Raw genomic sequence first — 22966 nt, forward strand, 5'->3', positions numbered from 1 at the left:
GGTACGACTAGCACTACACACAGAAAAATACGCATATTACAAGCAGTTAATAATTACTTTCAAAAATTAATTTATCCGCAAATCTATCATAGTTCGTCATAAATTAAATTTATTCAAAATATATTCTAAATTCTAAAAGTAAAATAAATTTACCAAATTAAATGATAATTCAAGGCTCAGAAGAATAAATCAAAAGTTGAATTAAAGAATTGCCAATATGAGCCGACACTAGTTGATCATGTGTGTAAAATAATTATTTTATTATAATCGTATACGTTTCGATCTCTGTTTGAGATCCTCCTCAATACATAGAAAACTTATATTAATAGATGAAGTTATAAAATAAAAATCGAAGAATCAAATACGCAATAATTAACATTGTCCGGCAGTCTACTCTCGTTCATTAAAGTGTTGAATTTACTAAAAAATTGTGTATCAATAATTATTAACAATACATAACGATATTAATAATAAAGACATTCTTTCAAAAAACATTCAAAAAGATTTTTCACTCACATGAAGACGAATTATTGATATTTCGATGGTACGACTAGCACTACACACAGAAAAATACGCATACTACAAGCAGTTAATAATTACTTTCAAAAATTAATTTATCCGCAAATCTATCATAAGTTCGTCATAAATTAAATTTATTCAAAATATATTCTAAATTCTAAAAGTAAAATAAATTTATTTAATACACACACTTCAATTAAGATCACTGAATTAAAATAAATTTGATTTGCTTATATTATATAAAGTCCAGGCACATTCTTTGGTTAATTTTATAATATTCTTTAAAAAATTTTTTAATAATTATTTTAAAAAGTAACATCTGTAAATATAATAAGTATAAGATAACGTACTTTCGCATGGAATCGATTATCCTTATATATTTTAAGTAAGTTTTTAAGAAAATTCCCGAGATCTATAAGTAAAATATGTAACCACGTTTCTTACCTTTCCCGATCGCAAGAGTCGGTGAGGAGCTCACTGGCGCTCCTGCTGCGGGCTTCCTCTGGTCGTCCCGCAGGATGCCTCATGGTGATCTCCTCCCGTGGGAGACGCGCCAATTCGGCATCCCGATCAGTGGAATTGGAAACGGAACGCGCATCAGCGGCTCCGCGGCTCTTTCGCCGGAAGATCTTCCGAAGACCGCGTAGGGGATGAAAGCGACGCTTCTTTGGTTCTACAAGCGAAAATCATACGAAAAAAGGTTCAGTTAAGAAAACTCAAATTGTGTGATATAAATTCTCTTCGGGAACACTGGCACAGTAGCCTTATTCTGTAACTCTTAACGATGACAATGTCAATATCGTTATGTGTCGTTGCGTAGCTTTTTTACCATATGGAGTATCTGCGCAATGACATTGTAACGATATCGACACTGTCAGTTACAGAATAGGGCCACAGGTACGTATTACATATCTCGTTCAGTTATTTTTTAATTTTAATATTCCCGACAGAAGAAGAGAATAAACATTCACTACAATATTCCTTCATTTTTTTTTTTTTGATTACTATACGGATTTCATTGAGGATGAAATATTAAGTAAAATACATTAAATAAAAAATTAAATTATACTTTTTAAATTATTATTAAAAATCCGTTCTACAATACCATTTAATTAAAAATTAATTAGAAATTAATTACAATTCAAGTGAAAGCGCACAATTACACGAACAAAATAATTTTTAATATTTAATAATTAAATTCTAAAAGTATTTAAAAGAAGAAAATTTAACAACGCGTGCAATATATTTCATAGATTTGTGTCATCATCACTAAAATTTACAATTTTGAAAATCTTGCGAGACGCACGATGATCAGGCGATATTTACCAAGAAAATCTACGAGTGAGTCGAGAGAAGGCATCCTACGTGGAGCCTAGAATTATAGAATTCGCGTATTCCGTTTGCACAGTGTACACCTGACTGACTTCGCGGATAATACGCAAAATACACGACGACGGTCGTAACGTGATAAGATTAGAAGCTCGGGCTTTACGATAACTCTATATCGGCTCAACATATCGTGAGCCGAGAAGAGCCTCTCCTTATAAGGTATGGACCTAATATCGTGCTAGTATTCGTGCTCTCTCCCTCCCTCCCTCCCTCCTTCCCTCTCTCTCTCTCTCTCTCTCTCTGTAATGGCCTTTACCCTCTTCTTGTCCGCTCTTCTCTGACCTGCCTCTATCCTTGTCACTCATAAGCACTCCAACCTTATCCACTTTTGACGTGACACATCTGCCAATGCTTTTCAAGAAAACCTTGCGATGCCTTCGACGTTAATGTACAAAAGAGACAAGATTTGAGACTTTTAGCAGGTAGACGGGCAATCTCAACGAGATGGCAGAAAACAAAAATTGAAAGCAGTCCTTACACATACATACTCGTATTTACACCGCGTTATGTGATAAACCGATAAACGAAAATAATGAATAAATAATCGTCATAAGAGTAGTATAAAGTTACAAAGATAATATAAATAATAAGTAAGAAACCTCTTAAAATTATTAATATTTTTTATTACACAAAAAGCTAACTCTCTTCCAAGGTTTTAATAAAATTATGATAGTAATGTAAACGCGACCTAAATAAAATGTATATACTTATCTGCACATTTTTTAAATTATACAAGGTGTCCCAAAATTTGCAACTCAAAATAATGTAAGAAAAATTTTTTGAAAAATTAAATAGAAACTCGGTAGTCTAAAGGTTTAAAACGCTCGCACGGAATGCAAGAAATCCGAATTCGATTATCGGCCGAAATAATATTTTTCGCAATAAGTTTATTACAGTTTTTAAGATGAAATTTGAGGGAATTATTTATATTTCAGATGGATTGTGTTAACAGTCCGCGAAAGTAACGGCACACAATAATAATTCTAAAATAAATTTATTTAAAAAATATGTATATGTATTAGTTCAACATTTAATTTTAACCGTATTAGTACTTCTTAATTTAAGTGAATTTAAGTGAATTATTCATATAAATGGTTTTGTTTCCCACAAAATATTGTTAAATAAATTATTTATAAATTTTTATTTTATAAATATAGTAATGTGTTTAAGATTAAAGATTTAAACATGATTAATTACAGATACAATAAACCTGTGAAACTTCAACATGTTTACTAATAAACGCTTCATAAACGATTCATAAACAAATGGCCATCTAAATGTTTATGTATCCCTAAACCTTATTATCTCAAAATCACTTGAAATAAAAATTTACAAAAATAACTTTTTTTATTTAATTTTTCGAGAACTTTATTACTAGAATATTTTAAGACGCGAATTTTGGGACATTCTGGATAACAATGCAATCTCCTTTGTAACAAACATAACGGCCTTCAAATTCTCGTAGCTATACATTTAATTATATAAATACCTTGAAACAACAATACAAGGTTACGTTTGGAAATACCACTGGAGTGTCCTCACATATCATTTTATCCTTGGTTTAACATTTAATAAACAACAAGGATAAAATAACACATGCAGACTTTCGGTGTTTCCGAATATCTAGTCCAGAATATATAGACTTTCAATATTAAACAACATTTTGAAGTCAGTGTATCCTAATTTGTTGTTGCATTCTCAATTTTGATATGGTGTGATGACGCTCTGCGCTTAAAGTCGATCTACCACAATTCCATCTCGACGCATAGTGATGCTGTGCTTAAAGTTGATCTACCACGATGTCTACGTTTCGCGATCAAATATCGGCCCTTAACGAGACAAGGGGAGAGGAATGTACGCTTGATCGGGAGTGATCTTTACTGTGTACTTGACACTCTGTTGCGAGCGCACTTTACACGCTTCAATGACGGCTTTAACGTCGTTGAAGCGCGAAAAATAACGCTATGCTAGAGTTGTTCGCTAGCGGCTGTCTATCTCACAGTAAAGCGTCACGTAACGAGAACATCTGTTTGTAGGATATTGAAGAATAATGCATCGTCACTGCAGCTACGGAAATTCTCGACATGAAAAAAACCGACGGAGAGCAAAGATTATCTGTGGTATACATTGTACAAACGAGTGATACAATAAAATTATGAAAAAATAATAAAGTTAAAATATGGGAAATTTTATATTAATTTATAGAAATTATTTTATAGTTTTATTAAATATCATTTCGGTCGCGCAATTAAAAGTAATTCTATGAAATATATCGTGGTATAAATATGTAATATTTTACTCACCGAGCTTTATTTCACATTAAAATTCGAAAACATTTCTTATTACAGTTTAAATTAAAATTTAATACAAGAAGCGAGTACAGTAAATTAAATTTTTTTTTATGAGAAAAGTTGAAATTTAATTTTTCTAGAAAATTAATGAGCATTTAATTATAGAGGGATTTCGGTTGGGATAAACAACAAACGTCAGCTGACCGAGAACTCACAAAGTTTCCCCACTAATTGTATTTCTCAATTAAAAAATTAACCCGTGAGTTAATTTACCCCCGCGCTCGTCGAGCTCTGCAATTTACTGAGACTTAATCCAATGGCGGAGGTCATTATACCGACCCGGAAACTCATCCGTAATGACACATAACGCAGCTATGTTCTCCTGAACAATAGTCACGGCACGCAGTAATGCAAAACAGGAAAAAAAAAGAAATCACAGCTCGCCGCCTACCATAATCATAATTGTCGTTTTAATCTCTGTCCGCTCCTAATTAAACGTACGCGCTTCTTACTAAGTATTACCACTAACGACGACCTCGATTTACCATTGCATCCTTGCCCGAGATGCAGAGAACGTCCTCGTGCAGCCTTGCGGATTGCAAGACGATACCGTAACGTAATGCTACTTGGGCGTAAACTTGAAGAACTGTTGAGTAAAATTAATAATTTATCTCCTCCACACTGCACTGTTAAATCCATAATATCAAATTTAACGTATTTGAGTCGTTATTTTATACTAAAACAATGGTTAAATTTGACATAGTATGCAGTAGTGTCAATTTGACGCTACATGGTCAATTGACCAATCGTCAAAATTATATAATTTTATAATTAACCATTGTTTTAATATAAAATAACGATATATTGAGTAGAAGCTGCGACTTAAATTAGATTGAAATTTGATACTATAGATTAAATAGTGTGTGAACAAAATTGTTTATTTATCTAACTTAATTTAGTTCGTCTTTATTTCTTTCAATGAAGAATATATATGTATACATTATATTTGACTTAAATGCATACCTTCTTCGATAAAAAAAAATAAAGACAAAATAAATTAATTTAGCCAAATAAACAATTTTTTTCAGTGTAAATTTGAAAAATCAAATCAGTTCTGCTTTAATTATTTTCTTAATGAAAAGCAATCTTCATTATTTTCATTATAAAAACACATTAAAATGACAAAATGATAATCATAAAAAAATATAAGCAACAATATTTTGGTACTGAATATCACAATGCGTGGTGTATTTTTATAGGAGATTGTTGCGTTACAAACGTAGCATTCGATGGAACCCGTATGTTTCATCATATGCCTCGTTTACCCATGGCTTGCTGTAATACACGCCTCGAAATTGGAAATTCGCGTGTCCTATATTGAAAGAACGCGCGACGCGACGCCGGGAATCTTATTCTCGAAGGAGGAAATGCAGTTTTTCCGACGGCGCATTTAGATCATCGCTAACAGCGTCGTATATCTACCATCTTTTAGAATTTGCCAGAAAACAGAGTTCCTAGGAAGATCTATTCGATTTGAATAATGTAACGAATGATCGGAAAAATACGCCCGGCAATCATCGCATTTCGTTTTACGCATATGACACGCATGTTGCATCATTTAGATCGCTATTTGGTTCGTGCGTTTTTGTTGCGTTTGACAAATGTGTGCAAAATAGAAAAGTCTTCGGATCTTTCTATCCTAGAGCCAATCAACAGGCTTGAAAAATTACGCACAAATGAAACAGCAGCCTTATCCTCTCGTTTACATTTGATGAAACAAAGATAAATGATCATGCATTATGCGCATCATGCGTGAAACGGAAGAAATTCTGATAGATTCAATGGGACAGTATTATTCAACAAACAAGAAATTCTGATACAGTTAACGAGAAAAATTAATTCAATCAACATGAAATTCTGGTAGAAGTTACGAAAACAACTGTTCGATCAATAAGAAATTCTGGTAATTAGAAGGAATTAATCAAATTCATCCGATAATTATTACAAGAATTCTGATTCGTCCGTTTTTGAATAGACATACTGGTTGAATCAACCAGATTTCCAAATAAACCAATCAAACTCTTTTTTCAGTGTACTCGCAGATGTTTCTATAATCTCATAGAAAATCAATAAAGTATTGTACATTAACGTTGATGATCATAAATTCTATTTAAAAAAAAGTAAAACCGTACTTAACCCACCAAACAGTAGATTCTATTGAATCCAATCAATATCAATTTCTTTATTAGAAATATCAACCATTCAATTTTTTACAAAAATTTAGATTATTGAAATGTACTTAGTATTCATCCTTTTTTTTATACTCCAGTATAAAACCGTTATATTCCTTAAAATTAATTAGTGCTTTTTAATCAACATAAACTAAATGGATCTTACAGACTTAACTGTTACAAACTTTGGCGTCATCTTTGGAATGTTAAGAACGATTATATGAAGTAAAGTTTCTTAATTAACACTAGTTTTTATATAATTTTCTATATATTCTATATTCTATATATTCTATAACATTCATTGTTTATCTACTATTTTAATAACTAATTCTATAAAAATATAAACTTACTAAAGTGTTACAGAAAAAGAAACTTTAAAATTACGATACGTTGATTATATTCTGAAAGTTCATTAATCAAATTGATAACTACTGAAATTGCTTTAGAACTCTTATGCATCTCGCAAAGTTACAAACTGTCAAAGTATACTATAATAAGAGTACTCAACTTCACTGACCTTTGGGTAGAGGGTCGACGCTGTGCTGGGTCGCCGGGAACTCGCCGAGACCGAAAGCGCGATGGTGCTGATGATGATGATGCTGATGATGGTTCTGAGGGGGCGGCGAGGCCTCTCTCACGCAACCCATCAAGCTGAGGGCACCGCCAACGCCTCCACCACCGCCTCCGAGGGCGGTGCTCGTCGACATCGTCCTGCTGTTCTGAAACACCCCGAAGAACCAAAGTGCGACGTAGGACTCTCTCACGCGTTGGTACCATGCCGAGAGAAACGAGCCCTCCGACCCTTTCCAGCTCTTCCAGCCGTCCATCTCTCCCGCCTCTCGAATTCTCAGACGTGTCTAACGCGACGAGAAAATACTTTGCTTCTCCACGCCTGCCTGTTGTTTAATAAGCGCGGATGGGAATTAAAAGCGAAGGTGTGGTCTTGGTACGGCTATGTTGCGCGGACGATTCGGGGAATATTGATTTCTATTAGCTGACCTTACTTTCGTCTCTCTCGAGGCGACCTTGCGCAACTTAATTTGGCACAAATGACGCTTCAATTAGGATCATAACTTACTTTTCATTTCTGCAACGATTAAATAAAAAGAAAATAATTGATTCATTCTAACAACGTCAGCAAAGAGACTATAGGAAACCTTTTTATTGAAAATTATTTTGGAGGAACAGTTTTGTTATAATATTTTTACATGTAATTTTCGAGAAGTCGATTATTTAATATTATTTGATTACATTAGACTTGTTAATATGGAGCAAAAATATCGACTATATGAATATATTTATGCATTCAAAAATTATTTATATTCACCCTGAATAGACATTATAACGAATAATGAATAAATTTTTTTATTGCGATTAAATTAAAATCAATTTCATGTAATTCAATTCTCAATACGTAGTTTGATACAATTTCGTTTTTTACTGTGAAAACTAGTGCAGCACTGATGCAATTGGATGCAAATCAATTCACATATGTTTAGTATTAATAAATAATTTAATCCTTTTATTATATTACAGTATCACTTTAAAGACCGCGAGGTTAATCTTTTTATTTCTTTGTTACCATAATAGCTTTATAATCTTAAAAGGATTAGATTATAATATTAACACTGCAAACCACTTGTAAACCAATTTGCACTCATTTGCATCAGTGTTGCACTAGTTTTCCCAATAAAAACGTTATTAATGTGTGAGCATATAAAAATTAACTAATCGTTCGTTTAGTACAAAAGACACAGCAATATGGCATTTTTTAAATGCGATATTTTGCTCAATTTTTCTATGCTCTGTAAGTTTAGTCTATGGATAGAATCAAAGCTTTCAAAATCGAAAATATTCATGAAAACGAATAGTTAAAAAATATCTAGCCGATATTTCAATCAGAATGTTTTGTTCAACGTTTTCATATGAAGCTGAAAATATCAAATAGTTGATATTATCAAATTACGATAAATATGTTCTAGATTGGATTGATTAAACAATGATACTCGATTAATTTATATAATTTTAAACGTACTTGGTCCATTTTATTTAGGTTTAAAATGACATTGATGTGTGGCGGTTCAAAAGATTATAATAAGAGTTCCAAATTATACTGCCTTGTGTTGTTTCATTTGATATCTCCACTACTCGCCCACTGATCCGTAGTAATGTCTATTATCGTATAAGACGCGGCACCAAGTGAACAACTCACAGCGACTCTCACCGATCGAGGGGACACAATTATCTGCGAGTATTCTTCACAACGCAAAGAGATTAAGTTCCCAAGCGTCTCTTTCCCAAAGAGAATCCGTGTCCCGGACGCGGAAAAGATTCCTCACCGTAGAATGTCGCCTTTAATGAATCGCAAAGAAGGGAAGGAAGAGCGAGAGAAGAACGCGGAATGCATTAAACGCGCTGCCGCCTTCGCCACTCTCTCGCGCCACTACTCCGTAACCATACAGGATTGATATCCCGATTCCCCGGGTCCCGCTCTCCGTGCGTCGACGGGCTGCCGTTCCCCGCACCTCCAGGCAATGGGGGTCAGGAGGAGATGGTCTCCATAGCAACTGCATCCGGCAAGGGGATGCGCGGAGCGACGGCGGACGGAATGCATCGATTGCACCCTCTCGGCTAGCGCGCACACGACCCTGACCTTCGCACAGCTGACGAGGATGACGGCGAGCTGCTGGGCTCTCTGCTCTGCATCACCACATTAGGAGAACGTGGGGAAGCCCGCCGAGAATTAGTGCTGCCGGTTCTTATTAAGCTGCCGTTAGTTACGCGTCGCGTATGTTAAAGTGCGATGTCATCAAAAATATCGCGCATGAACATTGTTTAATGTCGAATTTGTTTAATTTATTTTTAATCATTTTTATATCACCAATACTCCTACACTTGAAACATTTCTATTAAATTTTACGTGTTCCAAACGATAAACTCAAATTTTAGTATTAACTTAATACAAGATAAATATGTTAAATAGTTTTAAAAAAAAAACAAATATTGTAAAAAATTAATAAAAAAATGTAACACTTTGGCACGATTTGAAAACAAAAAGTAAAAACATATTTCTTTACTAAAATTAAATTTACTATTATATGTTAAATTAACATGTACCTTTTCATCTTTTACGCATTTATCTTACAATTAGAATTTATGCCTTAAAACATTATTGTTGTTATTTGTTCAATTTAATCATAAATTATATTATTTTAATTCTAAGAAATGTAAAATATTAATTTAATACAAAATATTCAAATAATATAATATATAATATTAAAAATTCAACCAAAAATTTTAACAGGCATCAATATTGACACAAGTGTACAAAAAGATGTTTTTATATTTAATATATCGTTGATTTAACTAAAACAATGAAATTAAGCAACTTAAGAAACGTATTAAATTTGATTCAAATTTCATCTGTTACTTGCGTTAATATATTGAGTTGGGGAAAAAGTCTTTTTATGTATATATAAAAGGACTTTTATTTTACAATATCTTTGTTAAAAATAAACAAAATTTAAATTTAAAAAGAGGTTTTAAACTTAAAATCCCTAATTTAAAAAAATTACTATATTTTTTGAGTTTTTGTAAATTTGATAATTTTTACATATAAAAAAATTACCAGTTAAAAAAATTAAAAATTTTCACTTTGTGGGTTTTTCACGTGTCTACAAAAATTTAGGAAATTTTTCGACTATCTATCGTGAAAACTGTCCCTACAAAATCATTTTTTTTAATGTTTACAATTTTTTGTTCCTGAGTTATTCGCGAGTTAAATGAAGGAGCATTCTGATTTTGATAACTCTGTTAAAAATTATCATACTGCAATTAAAAAACTGATTCTTAAACTTTACTCTATCGAATGATATAATTGCAACAAAAATTTCATATGTATAAAAGAACCCTTCCTTAACCCACCATTTGTTGATTTTTTCCTAAACCTAATATAAACGATATTTACTTTGAAACTAAACCAATTACAGAAGTGGATTGATTTACATTTTAATATACAAAAGAGGGAGTAAAGAATAATTATTTATTATTTAACTTAAAAGGGATTAAGTTAATTACTATTATTCCTTTTATATCTAACAGTGAATAGTTGTAAGAGAATTCATTACGCGGTGCTCCTATCGTTTTAAATTTAGAATAAGTAATTCAGGATAGAGAAGTCAAAACAATAGAAAAATTTTTTTGCGGACTCGGTGATGCGAAAATTTGATAAGTTATTGAGCAGAATAATTAGTTATTTCCTTGCTTTTGGTATAATTAATTTATAATTGTTTTTTTACATTAATTATGCACTTTTCACATTTGAAGTTAAATTAACGTACGGATTGCATAAAAGAGGATTAATATTTCTTTTTAACGTATCGCTAATTTGTTACATCAATCATAATCAAAAGCGCAATTATTTTCTGATTGCCGACTGGAAATAAATCATAACCAATAATTATTTTCGCTCCGCTTATTTCCGTTATTAATCATAATTATTAATTATTCAAGAATTGTAAACATAAATGATTATAGATTTGTTATTAAATAATAATTGATTTAATTGCATTTTGCTTTCTCTAATAATGCAAAGGTTAAAAACTCTTACTTATTATTAGACTTTATGTAATTAAGAGTACCGTGTTTGACAAGAAAAGTTAAATCACACTTGGTCGGTTTAACGTTAAATGTCATGTGAAAATTATTGGATTTTAAGTTATCGCGACTTCAGAAAGCTACAACCCGTGAAAATTGATCGCGTCGTTGCTTGTAAGATAGTTTTATCAATAAAGCAACCTTGACACAATTTCTAACATACTTTACCCAGAATTAATATCGAATTTGGCGCCACCTCCTGCATTTGTCATTTTCAGGAATGCAGTTGACATAATTTCATAGAAAAACCATTACAAAGTTTATACAAGTTGGAGCAAATATGTGTGCGCTCCCTTCAAAGATTGCTGGCTTTGCAACAAGTGGACACACAGACTAATGCTAATGTGTGATATCACCTTTCACGGTAACCTCATCGAACTTCTTTTCTAATATCAACTTGTTTGATCGGCCTTGCCAAGATTTGTCGATTAGTGATATATATATATATCAAAATTATTACGTAAATTAAAACGTTATTATGTAAATCACTAATATTGTAAGAATATTATATATATATTATTAAATTTCCTTAAATTATATAAAATAAAATATAATTACAGATTACTATTCCATCATTATATAATTACAAAATAGTAATCTATAATTTTTATATAGTTCTGTATTTATATAAAACGATAAGCTTAACCGAGAAAAATATATAGATAAGATATTTTATATGTTTAGAGATATAAGTATTTGATTTTTAGATACTTTAAGGAACAGTTTTCTTTTACTTCGCGTTGCAAAATCCACACCTTCACACTAAATATTGCAGTTACCAATTCTAATCATGAATAACTACCAATATTTTAATTAGGTCGTAAAGATAAAAACGTTTAAAAATTTTCAATTGTCCGTACAACATGGATACGGCTGGAATTGCTGCAAAAGCTGGGCGGTACACGCATCCCGGAATGCATGCAGAAGCCGTCAAACGACGGCGCACAATTTTCCATTCGATACATAGCGTAATTACGCGCTTCCGGTTTCTCGGAACAATTACAGTCGGGCGACCATCCGCGACGACGAGCCATCGATCCATCCTCTCTCTCTCTCTCTCTCTTTCGTTCTCTTTCATCGCGATGGCATCTAGAAGCAATGGAATGCGAAATAACATCGCTTTCATGCCATGATACGTTTCGCGTGCATTTCGGAGTAAAACAATGCAAACTCTTCTGTAAAATCTGCCGCGTTCTCGTTAATCGGAAAAACGATGCCAAGCCTTTGCTAAATGCTCGGCCATAAATCTCGCTCGATGATCGCCCGATAAACCATCAAATGATTACGTGTCAGAAAGACGTAATTATTACGTCAACCTAACGTACGAATCTTAAAGATATGTATCTATCGTTTACTTATAGCAGAGCTAAGAAAGTTCTAAAAACTGATAAATTTAAATGAGAAATCGAATATCGTGCAACTATAAATAAGTAAAATAATTTTCTAAATGTTATAAAACTATTAATATTGAAATAGAGATATAAACATATATAAGAAACATTTTAATATAATTGAAATTGTTAAAAAAGCACAATGTGTTAATGTGTCTCGAAAAGTCATAGTAAGAAAGTAAAAATCGAATGAAAGTTAATTAAAAAAGACATTTTTTAATCCATTTTCTTACTTCCTTCAATTCTGCTAAAAATGTTTTACTGAAGTGTAGTTTAACAATTTAGTTAAAAATATATCTGAAAATTTAATTAATTTTATTGGACTATTAAATATATATAATTATACTCAAACTATCAAAATAATTATACTGTGTAGGACATTCATGGTTGTTGTTGCTGTAGAATAGTGTAGAATATATGTCAACAATTTTTGCAGCGTTGCTCATAGTATGAATTCCTTAATAATCATTTTGATAGTTCGACAAAATTATTATCAAATCTGTGTCTAACTAAATTTTTAAATACTTCAGCAAAATTCTGTCCGTGTAGAATTAGGAAAATTGATTCAGTTGATTATGAAGAAATATGATCCGTATCTTCTTACCTTACAAAAGGCGTAGCATGTCAAGTCCTGGTTCGTATACGCGCCGAATATCTGTAAGAGAAAGAGATAAACATCCGTTAAAATTGAAAGAATAGCGAGAGTGAGAAATAATAAAGGGATAACTTGGCAGAAACGATGACAGTGTCGGGGTCATGTCGGGTCAATGAATAATATCCGACTTGTGTACCGATCGTGTTTCACGCGAACTTTACTACCTACTCGTTCCGCGAATCCCCGACTGATTTATGCAACACCGATATCCGCAACAGAGAGCTTTCCTCGAAATTTATGCTCAACTAAATTTTCAAACGTGTTCAATTCGATTCAACGCTAAGCCGTTCGATTCTACGCTAAGTCGACCGGAGGATTCGACTGATCAAGACGCTTCTACCGTTAGTACGTGAATTTATGAATAAAATAAAATACCAAATATATATATCTGATCTTACCAGAGGCGCATACGATGTGATCTTTCATGTTAAATCGTATACAGTTTAGTATATTACTATATACTGAAAACAAATATATCTATACTAAATTTTAATAAATATTTGTTTGAATTGTACCAAAATATTTTTTAAATATAAAGATATATTTATTTGATACAAGAATTATTAATTTAAAAAAATTAAAATAATCAAAAGGCTCAGTGGAATAAATCAATATAATATCGCCAATTTTTGTTTTTATTTTCTTGAATTATTAATTTGATTTAAGTAAATACTATTATCCACAGAAATAGATTGCTTTACATTATGGAACACATGGAAATTACAAAATAATAAAATGTTCAATTTAAAATATTCAAGGTTACCGAAGTATTGAGTTATTGCTCCTTTGATGTTTAATGTATACAGAACGCAAAATTTCTAGTAATTTATTAAATTAAACCTGCAATCGTTATAATGGCACAAAAAGTCATAGCGCGTGTCTCTGATTTTAGAGTTAAGTAACTGTGGAAGAAATATTTTCGACATTTGTGTTTTCTTCTTAATTAATATAGCGTGCAGCATAATGAAACCATGAGCGTAGCTCTGAGTAATAAAATAAAAACTGAAAAGAAATAATTAAAACATAATAAAAATGTTCTCATTCAGAAAAATAATTAAAATGTATTTTTAAAGATTTAAATTTCTGAACAGAGAAAGAGAAAGGAAAGAATGGAAATTTTGAAAATGTTCCCTTCAACTAATTGCAAGTCGATGGTCACACGTGAAATGCTGTTACGCTACTCAAAGATTAACGATATATTTCGGTACGAAAAGTGAATGTTATGTGAAATAACAAGATAAAAGAGAATTAACGATGGCGCGCTGCTTTGGGACACAAGATGAGAAGAAAGAACGAGTGGATCGCGTTGAATGATGTATGTATGTGTTTCGTGACTAGGATCATCGTAGATCTCTCCTCTTGCGGCCTGCCACGCCCAACTCGCGACAGAATTTAAAGCTTCTATTTATAAAGAGTGAACGAACGCGATGGCAGCCCCGACACGACGCATCGGGTCAGCATGCACGTATATTCACGCGCACGCACGCACTCACGATACGCACGCAGCTCTCGAGATATTCCATGCTGTATTAATGCAGTACCTACAGAGTACCGATGACGGTCCACTTTATTTCGAAGCGATCCGTCTTCGAATCTCTCGAGAAACGGACGGAAAGAGAAACAAAAGAAAAGTAGCAAAAATCAATATTTTAGAAAACTAAAATCTCTATTCAGAAAAAATAAGGCAATTTTAATAAATTGTACATTAAGTATGTAAATAAATACGTACCAAATACAATATTTTTCAATTGTTATCTGCTTCATTTTTACACATTTTCTTTTTGTAGATCACAAAATGTAAACATTAAAATGTTAGTAGCTTTAATTACTTCTAATGTTATCATTCTTCATAATTTAATAACTTGAAATGTATGTTTCAATGATTTTAATATTGAAAAATTTATACAGATTTGGACATGTTACTTTTATTCTATGTTCAAGTCTAGCAGAAAGAATATCCATTGTTTCACGCACAAAAGTTTTCTTTTCTAATACATTTTTCCTAATCTCGTCGACGCTATTTTCCCTCATTACTAGATGACATTAAAAAGAAACTCTCACTTTCTCTTGTAAATTTAATATATACAGTTGTATCATTTTAATTAATTTTATTCCAAGATTGTCTTTGACTTTTCCTTTTACTACACGGAAAGACCGGTTTTGCTAGAGTCTCTAAAAATTTAACCAGATATAGATCTGTGAAAATAATTAAATTAAAATTATAGGACATTAAAAAGCATAATAAAAATGCTTTAAAAAGTTTTAAAACATTCTAGCAATTCTAGTTTAAACATCCAATACACTAAAAAAAATTTGAATAGTTACTAAATGTTGAGTGAAACAATTTCAATCAAATATTTAGTTAACTAAAATTAATTTTTCTAAATATTTAGTAATTATTACTAAACAATTAATTATACATATATCATTATATTTGACAATATTTACTAAATATTTAGAAAAATAAAGTTATTTTCAGTTACATAAATTAACCGAAAATTGAAATTATTTCGTTCAATATTTAGTAGCTATTACCTATTAATTAAGTGCTAGACTCTTTTTCTAATGAATAATTATTTTTATAATTCTATAATAAAATTATTTTCATATGTGTCTACCTAAATTTTTAAATACTTCAGTAAAATCGTTCCTTTTGTGTAATATTTACACCGACCAAATTGATTTTTAACTCGTAATTTTTTTTACATTAACCAACTTTAATACAATCGATGTAATATACAGCTTTACACGTGTTTTACTAATATTACTCTTATTTCTCACATTTATGGACTTTCGGTTGCTTGCAATAATTTTTAGAAACGTTTTATTTGAAAAAAGATTCGCCATGGTTTGCCTGAAAGTAATTGATAACGAGTTACACCTTGTATTCACGGTTGCCAGGTCTTCAGCACTATATCCGACTGAGGTTCAAAGGCCCGTATGTTGGAAATTTGTTACTTCGACCGAAGGCTGGCTAAATGTTTTCCAAAAAAAATTATATTCCAAAAAAAACGCACAGGATTTTATTCGTACATTACGACTGTTGTTTCACACTTTCTTTTTATTATTGAACTAACATAGTGCGAACGCATCGCAGACATTTTCTTATATTTATTATTTTAACATAAAGTGCAAACATAATCATAGACTTCCTTATTAAAACAAATATTCTTTTACCATATAACTTTCCGCGTAGTTTAATATTGCACAGATCAAAAGATGAAATGATGAAATCAGATGATGAAATTAGTGAATGAAATCCCATCCAAGCAAAAAATCGAAGATTTTTCCCGTCAACCAGAGAACCGGAGATTGATCCCAAAACTGGAGTCGCCAGTCAAAAACTGGAGATCTGTCAACCATGGTATTAAGCTTCTGATGATTCAAAACAAAACCAAAACGTTTAGTATACTATTCATTGTTATTTATAAAGGCAATTAAAACACTTCATTTTCATTAATTTGCGTGTTACTATTAACTGCATTTGACTAATCCTATTTTTATTTTTAATTGTTATTTTATATTCGAGAATTCTTATATTAAAATTTACACTTTGTTCAAAGGAAAATTGCTAGAAAATCAATTTTAAAATTAACTTTACAGGATATGGAATTATTCTGTCGGTGTGGTGCTTTGTTAGCGGTTGCCTGTGTGGAAATTTCCTTTCAAAAGCAGAATTCTAGAAAGAGAGAACGAGAGAGGAGGGTTTGTTATGAAGGAGCCCGGAAGTAGTGCACCAGACTAGTGTGTCTTTCGTTTCAGTGACGTGAATGCATCCCTCATCTCTTCCCCTCTCTTGCTTCTTTTTTTCGGAAACTTTTTCTACATCTTATTTCTAGCAGCGTTCGCTCTGGGACTATTCGCCGCTGTATGTATTTTCGTCTCGTAGGGGATGAAAGAGTGGCGAAAAATAGTAATCCGGCTCCTTCCTTCTCCGTGCGCTTCAAAGACTCTTTTGATCAGAACGACCGATTTTCCGATATTTCTTTATATTGTATGTCTACACCTCCTTTCTTTCTTCTTCACCATTCTTTCCATGGTTATAATAAGGATCATGACTATAATTTTCGTGAATAGTAGACACGTTCGTTTCAATCGTATGACGTAAGGTCTAGCACTGAGCTTTCGTACATTCTTATTTATTTTTCATATAAAGCTCTCCGTCCTCTCGACGGAAAACCGAAGGAGGAAAAATAACAAAATATATATATATATATATATATATATATATCAATTATTGTACACAACGCCCACTCAAGAGTTATCACATGGGTAACGAGATAAGTCACGGTGTAATGACCTAAAAATGAGTAAAAACAGATGAGGCGCGTCTTATTGAACTACTTTCGTCTGAAGTTAATTCACATACACATGAAGATTTTAATAATGACACGTCAAAACCCCCAGAGTACATAATAGCGATTTTTTATAAGCTCATCATATCACCACCATTAAAGACACAATTACTTCATCGTAAGATATACTTACATAGGATAACATACAATTGTCAAGAATACTGCAATTTCTTTTAATTTTTAATAAATAAATGTAATCTTAAACAATTTCACCACCTCTTTTTGACATAGATTTTTCAATAAAAAATTAATCTGTTAAATATAATTATTAATCTTACAATTAAAAATTTTTTTAATTCTTACCACTTATATATTATATATATTATACATATTGAAATTTTCATCAATTATGTTTTCTTTTAAAAGAAAGTAAATAAATTTGAACAATTTGTTACAAAACAGTGGGCTACCTATATTTTATAAAAATAGACTAAATGAACTCTAAAGTAAAAGTGATAGGAAAAATGCCAATATCACATGTTCGGCTACGTTGTGGGGCTAATTCACAACGTAGTCGAACATGTAATATTGGCATTTTTCCCATCACTTTAACTTTAGAATTCATTTAATCCGTTTTTACAAAATGTGTGTCAGTCTACTATATTGCAGCAAGCACTTCAATTGTATTGCATGATTAATAAGTAAAAATAGAATAAAATACTGCAGCAACAAATACATAGATAGAATGGTAAAGAGCAGTTATTTTTGTTTTCCCTTTTTTCATAAAAAAAAATAAAATAAATTAAATTAGAAGCCTGTAAGATTCCGCATCCATTATCCGGATAATGTCTGCAATTACGTTAAAAAAATTAAAAATCTCTTAAACTTTTATTTTAATTCCTTGCAAATCAGCATATCTCGTTGCGACATCAATCAGAATGTTTAAACTCAAAGATGACTACCACAGTGCATATCGTGTTACACGTGAAAAAGAAACAATCTACGTCCCTGGTGAACGACACTGTGTGAAGGTGAGATGCACACTGCATGACTCATGTCTGTTGTCCATCCTCGTCCGTTCCCTGTCGCCCTGACAGGCCTTTCTCCGTTCGAATTAGCGGCACGCGTGCCAAAGTTTCACGTTCGGATGAAATGGAAATTGGCGCGCACGCGTGTGTGTGTGTGTACACAATGCACGCATAACATGGAACACACGCAACATAAAGCGGCGTCTACAATGAGATTTTAAGGGATAGAACTTAAGCTTTAAACTTTAAGTCGTAAGAAATTAGAAAATTGTAGTTGATTATATCAGGTTTGTCATAAATTCTTCATCGTAACTTTTCCCTGATTTTCAGAGAAAATTTAATGATTATCCCTGACTTTCAATAATATTAAAAAAAATTTTTATACTTTCGCGTCCTCTCTCTCTCTCTCTCTCTCTCTCTCTTTCTCTGATTTGGAAATCGTTAAATATTTTATTGAGAGATTCACTTAACACAGCGCCATGTAAATTATTATTATTGATGTTGTTGACACTGCTTGTATTTTTAATTAAGTAATCCGAAACTGCAATATGTAACTGCGATGCACGTATATTAAATTTCTTTAAAGCCAAGAATTTCAATTTTTCAGAAAATTTTACAAAATTCTCTAACTTTTCCCTAACTTCCCCTAATCGTTTTCAATTCCCTTATTTTCCTAATTTTTAGTTTCATGACAATCCTGATTACTCTCTCCTCACATTTCTATAAATAATCAACTTCTTATGGCTCAACAAAGCTTAAAGCTTAATGCGCTTTCTACAATAAGTCATTACCTAAGCTTTAAGTCTTAAAGTTATAAGAAATTGATCAAGCATAATTCTTCTCACATTCAACTGTGATTGCATGGTTAATATTTTATAATCTATCCTAAATCTATCCTAAATCTATCCGGCTAAATCTATCCAGCAGCGTCGTGGTATATGCTCATTTTTAATTCCTTTATTGTTTAATATTTTATAATTTAAGACTTAAAAAACTTAGATAATCTTATTATAGAAAGTTTTCCATAAGTTATAAACTTTAAAATATACTGTAAACGACGCTTGACGCGACTGTATACAGTTCCCGGTTTCGCTGAAATGCAGCAACGCATTCGAGGAATTCTGATCGCTTCATGCACATCAGTGACTCATTTGACGATCTCGCATTATGTGCACCGACAGTTGTACAAAGTATTTATTTCTACGCGGCGTGTTGTCTCTCTTTGGGACAAACGCGGTCTTTTACGTCGATACCTTACAACTGGAACAGTCATTCGTTATATTCAACGTGTCCTTCGACTCGGCTTAAGAGATAGAAGCCGTTTCTGAGCGAAGTGACACCAGTTGCGTCGTATCGACGTATAAAAAAATTGGCTTTTCATAAGATTGTCAGACAATCAGATCTGTCTTTCTGCTACACAAAAAAACTGATTTTGTTACAGATAGTTGAGCGTGGGCCCCCAGGTTTTAATCGGACGGACCCATCGCGATTTATTACAGCCCACTCGTTTTGCGTGAATGAACGAAAATTAGATTTGCGTCACGGACTAGCAGGCTTGCTCGTTTATTTCAGGGTCATCATTCTTGGTAGACGACGGTGAAAAAAAAATACTGTAATAAAGAATACGATCATATAGAAACGTGATTCATCAAACTATAACAGAATTAATCGTGCGATATCTCCGAAAGCGAAACTTCGTCCTCATTAAAGAATATAAACTCAAGCGAATATAATCTTATCGCGTTAAGATAATATTATTTTAGTCATCAATAAAATAAAAAAAACGACGTAATAAAATAAGCTGCAGGTAAATAAATTTATATTATAAAATTACAATTAATAAGAATGTTTATAATTATTATATATAGTTTAATATAATTACTCGTATATACTGTTCTATAAAAGTTTAATATCAAATTACTGAGAATCAAGCAATCAAAAGCAAAACGATCTCATTAAGGAAATAAAACTCAACCGAATCTAATCTTATCGCGTCAAGTTAATAGTATTTCAGACATTTCAATAATATTGTATAGAAGACGAAAAAACGACGTAATAATAAATTATAAATAAATTTGTATTGTAAATTTACAATTAACATAAGTATATTCATAATAATACATAGTTCAGTAATGAAATAAAATGAAAATAAAAATAATAAAAATGCACAGAGCTAAAATAAAAAGAGCGAAAATAAACCTGCGTCGACACGTTCTATTCTACAAAAGCTTGATGTCGAATTACTAAGAATCGAGTAAACCGGTCCTCGAACTATGACCAAACCCTCGGTGGTTGCCAGTTGAACCGTTACGTTACGTGGGTATGATTATCCGGAAAACCGGTAAAACGGTTAATCGATGAGCGCATCCGCCGGTCGTATAAGGGATCGTCTCGTTTCGAGAACTAAACTTATTACGAAATAAAACTCGCGTAATCCGCACGAGAGTAACGTATAGAAAAGTCAGCGCGTTATCCGTTTTTCGCTTCCTCCCACTCTCCTTCATTTCTTTCTCCACTCGCAGCACGGAAACGATATTAGAAATTAATATCGCGTCTTCATCAGCCACGCTTCCTCTTTCATTATCACGGAGATCCCGCCAGAACGTCGGATGCGAAATTGAATTGATCCCGCCGCTCGCGTGCCCATTACGCCTTCGATGCATCTCGCGGATGCAATCGCGGAGATAGCGAAGATTAGATGCGCACTTTAACTCGCGAGTACTCTCAGCTAGTCATTGAATTTAATTTTAGCGATGCAATCGATTATCGGGAAAAATATCGCTTTTTCACGTAACGTAAAAATATTATGACATGCACGGGGAAAAAAACGGTTTTACTGAAGTTTTACTAAAAATTCAGTTACACTGAGAAAAAAAACTGTTTATTTGACTAAATTAATTTAGATGTTTTTATTTCTTTCGCGTTGGAGAATGTATGAATTAAAATCAAATACAATATCTTTGACTTAAATGCATACATTCTTTATCGAATGACATACAGATAGTATAGACATACAACCAAGTAACGTGAATAAAAAATATTTTTACATAAATTAATTAGCGCGTTTCAATTATCTCCCTCTAATTCTCATTAGCCCTCGTTCTTACTTTTAATTTTTTTTACAATTTCAAGAGCCTTTATTCTTACTTATTTTGAAAATAATTTTATTTATACCATCAAAATAATTATACAGGACGTTCGAATCAGTTACTAAAATGTTGAAACTTTTTGCAGCAATGTTATCAACGTTTACGTTCTATATAATTATTTTGATAGTTCAACAAAATTATTTTCAGATCTCTGTACTTATATCTAAATTGTTAGATTCTCCAAAATTGCTCTTTCCATGTAGTAAAATCCTGACTGACAATCAAAAATGCTCAAATATTTATTAAAATCTTATTATATTCACTTACTTTCTAAACTTTTTGGAGTAAAATATTGTTCCAAAAGAGTTAAAAAACTACCATTATTGTAAAAAAGTGAAAAATTTGCATTCTTAAATAAAGGTGGCAAATTTTCACTCTTTCTTAGAGTGAAATTTCATACTTTTGGAATGAAATTCACTGCAAAAAGAAAGTGAGATTTCTTTTCTTTGAAATGAATCTCGCAAAAAAAAAGAGTAAAAATCTGCCACTCTAATTCAAGAGTGTAAATTTTTCACTTTTTTCAATAGTGACAGTATTGTAGTAATTCTTTTCGAGTGAGATTTCACTCCAAGAAATTTAGATCTTTTTAAAATAATTTTCGTTAATGCTTCTTTAATTTTATAGATTAATTGCAAAGATGTGGACGATGCGGTTACTGCAATTGCAACAAATTTTTCTCGTTATCACGATATAAATTCGTCCGAGATTTGTCAAAGAGGAAATGCATGGCGAGACTCGACGATCGACATTACTTCCGTCAACGACGGGGCGCTCGAATTCGAATTAATCGCCACAAATGGCCACGTATTGCTCAGCTAATTGGTACGTTAATTGCTTTCGACGAGCCACCAATTCCACCGGTGGAACGTCAAGGGTTGCTCGTGACGTCGAAAGCCTCTCCATGTCCCTTTAATTCTAAAGCCTTGTGCTCCATGGCTAGAAATCGGCCTACAACATCTCTGAGAGAGACAGAATTAACAAATCATATTTAAACAATTAATATTTGGGTGTGATCAATTCTTTCTTCTTCCGAGATGTCGGATCAATTTTTAATATAGCATCGTGGACGTACAGCTTAATACAGGGTGGCAATTAATAAGACTTCTGAATTTGTTTATGTCAAGTGTCACGTTTGAAAGGTGCGAAGAGATAAAATTTAATGATCAAGTTATGAGCAATTTGTTTTTGATTATAATCTTTCACATTTAATATGAAAAATTTGCAAGTGACAATGTATTCATAATTAAATTATGTATTTAAATTTATATTTTATTTATATTTAATCAATTTAGTATGTACAAATAATATATGATAAATTAATAAATAAAAGGAAACTTTAAATATAAAAACACAACACACACA

The 22966-nt window shown here is 32.0% G+C and overlaps 1 protein-coding gene across 1 annotated transcript in view; it reads right to left on the reverse strand.

Annotated features, from left to right (window-relative positions):
* LOC108775901 (uncharacterized) overlaps positions 1 to 22966 on the reverse strand; it is a 97764-nt gene that overhangs the window by 41572 nt on the left and 33226 nt on the right. The window contains exons 2-4 of the mRNA XM_018542365.1: positions 13082 to 13132; positions 6948 to 7149; positions 964 to 1192 (exon numbers count right to left, since the gene is read on the reverse strand). Of these exons, the coding sequence (XP_018397867.1) occupies positions 964 to 1192; positions 6948 to 7137 (419 nt within the window). The 5' untranslated portion in view covers positions 7138 to 7149; positions 13082 to 13132. The remainder of the gene's footprint in view (positions 1 to 963; positions 1193 to 6947; positions 7150 to 13081; positions 13133 to 22966) is intronic.

This window comes from Cyphomyrmex costatus, unplaced genomic scaffold (genome assembly GCF_001594065.2).
Source record: "Cyphomyrmex costatus isolate MS0001 unplaced genomic scaffold, Ccosl1.0 scaffold33, whole genome shotgun sequence".
Classification (NCBI taxonomy): Eukaryota; Metazoa; Arthropoda; class Insecta; order Hymenoptera; family Formicidae; genus Cyphomyrmex; species Cyphomyrmex costatus.